The 963-nt window shown below is 64.6% G+C and overlaps 1 protein-coding gene across 1 annotated transcript in view; it reads left to right on the top strand.

The window, feature by feature from the left end:
* FHOD1 (formin homology 2 domain containing 1) overlaps nt 1–963 on the top strand; it is a 14817-nt gene that overhangs the window by 2843 nt on the left and 11011 nt on the right. Inside the window, exons 4-5 of the mRNA XM_010001048.1 lie at nt 57–162; nt 770–864. Of these exons, the coding sequence (XP_009999350.1) occupies nt 784–864 (81 nt within the window). The 5' untranslated portion in view covers nt 57–162; nt 770–783. The remainder of the gene's footprint in view (nt 1–56; nt 163–769; nt 865–963) is intronic.

Genomic DNA, 963 nt, shown 5'->3' on the forward strand with positions numbered 1-963 from the left:
TGGGGGGCTGGCTGCCCCCCCCCAGCCTTCCCTGACTCTTGGCCCTCACCCCCCAGGAGGACAAGGACTTGGTGCCCGAGTTTGTCAACCTGGATGGGCTGACGTGTCTGATCAAAGTGGGGGCAGAAGCCGACCAGAACTACCAGAACTACATCCTCAGGGGTGGGTGTTTGTGCCCAGGGCACGGCGGGTCCCTGGGGAGGAGGGTTGGGACCTGGGGGTGGTGCTGAGGAAGGCAGGTTGGCTGGGCCACCTTGTAGCCCTGCCTGCCACACTGTCACCCTGAGCCCTCCCTGTCACCCTGAGCTCTCTCTGTCCCCCTGAGCTCCCCCTGTCACCCTGAGCTCCCCTTGTCACCCTGAGCTCTCCCTGTCACCCTGAGCTCTCTCTGTCACCCTGAGCTCTCCCTGTCACCCTGAGCTCTCTCTGTCACCCTGAGCTCTCCCTGTCACCCTGAGCTCTCTCTGTCACCCTGAGCTCCCCCTGAGCTCTCCCTGTCCCCCTGGGCTCTCCCTGTCCCCCTGAGCTCTCCCTGTCACCCTGAGCTCCCCCTGTCCCCCTGAGCTCTCTCTGTCACCCTGAGCTCTCCCTGTCACCCTGAGCTCTCTCTGTCACCCTGAGCTCCCCCTGAGCTCTCCCTGTCCCCCTGGGCTCTCCCTGTCACCCTGGCTCCCCCTGAGCTCTCCCTGTCCCCCTGAGCTCTCCCTGTCACCCTGAGCTCCCCCTGTCACCCTGAGCTCCCCCTGTCACCCTGCCTGATCTTTTGCAGCCCTGAGCCAGATCATGCTCTTCGTGGATGGGATGCAGGGGGTCATCAACCACAACGAGACCATCCAGTGGCTCTACACCCTCTCGGGGAGCCCGGTGAGACCTCCACGCCCTGCCTGAGGGTGTCCCCTCACACTGTCCCTCGGGGGCTTCACCCCACTGGCAGCCCCTGTTGTGGCTTTTTTCCCCCCTCTC

The sequence above is a fragment of the Chaetura pelagica genome, unplaced genomic scaffold (assembly GCF_000747805.2).
Source record: "Chaetura pelagica isolate M959 unplaced genomic scaffold, ChaPel_1.0 scaffold856, whole genome shotgun sequence".
In the NCBI taxonomy this organism is placed as follows: Eukaryota; Metazoa; Chordata; class Aves; order Apodiformes; family Apodidae; genus Chaetura; species Chaetura pelagica.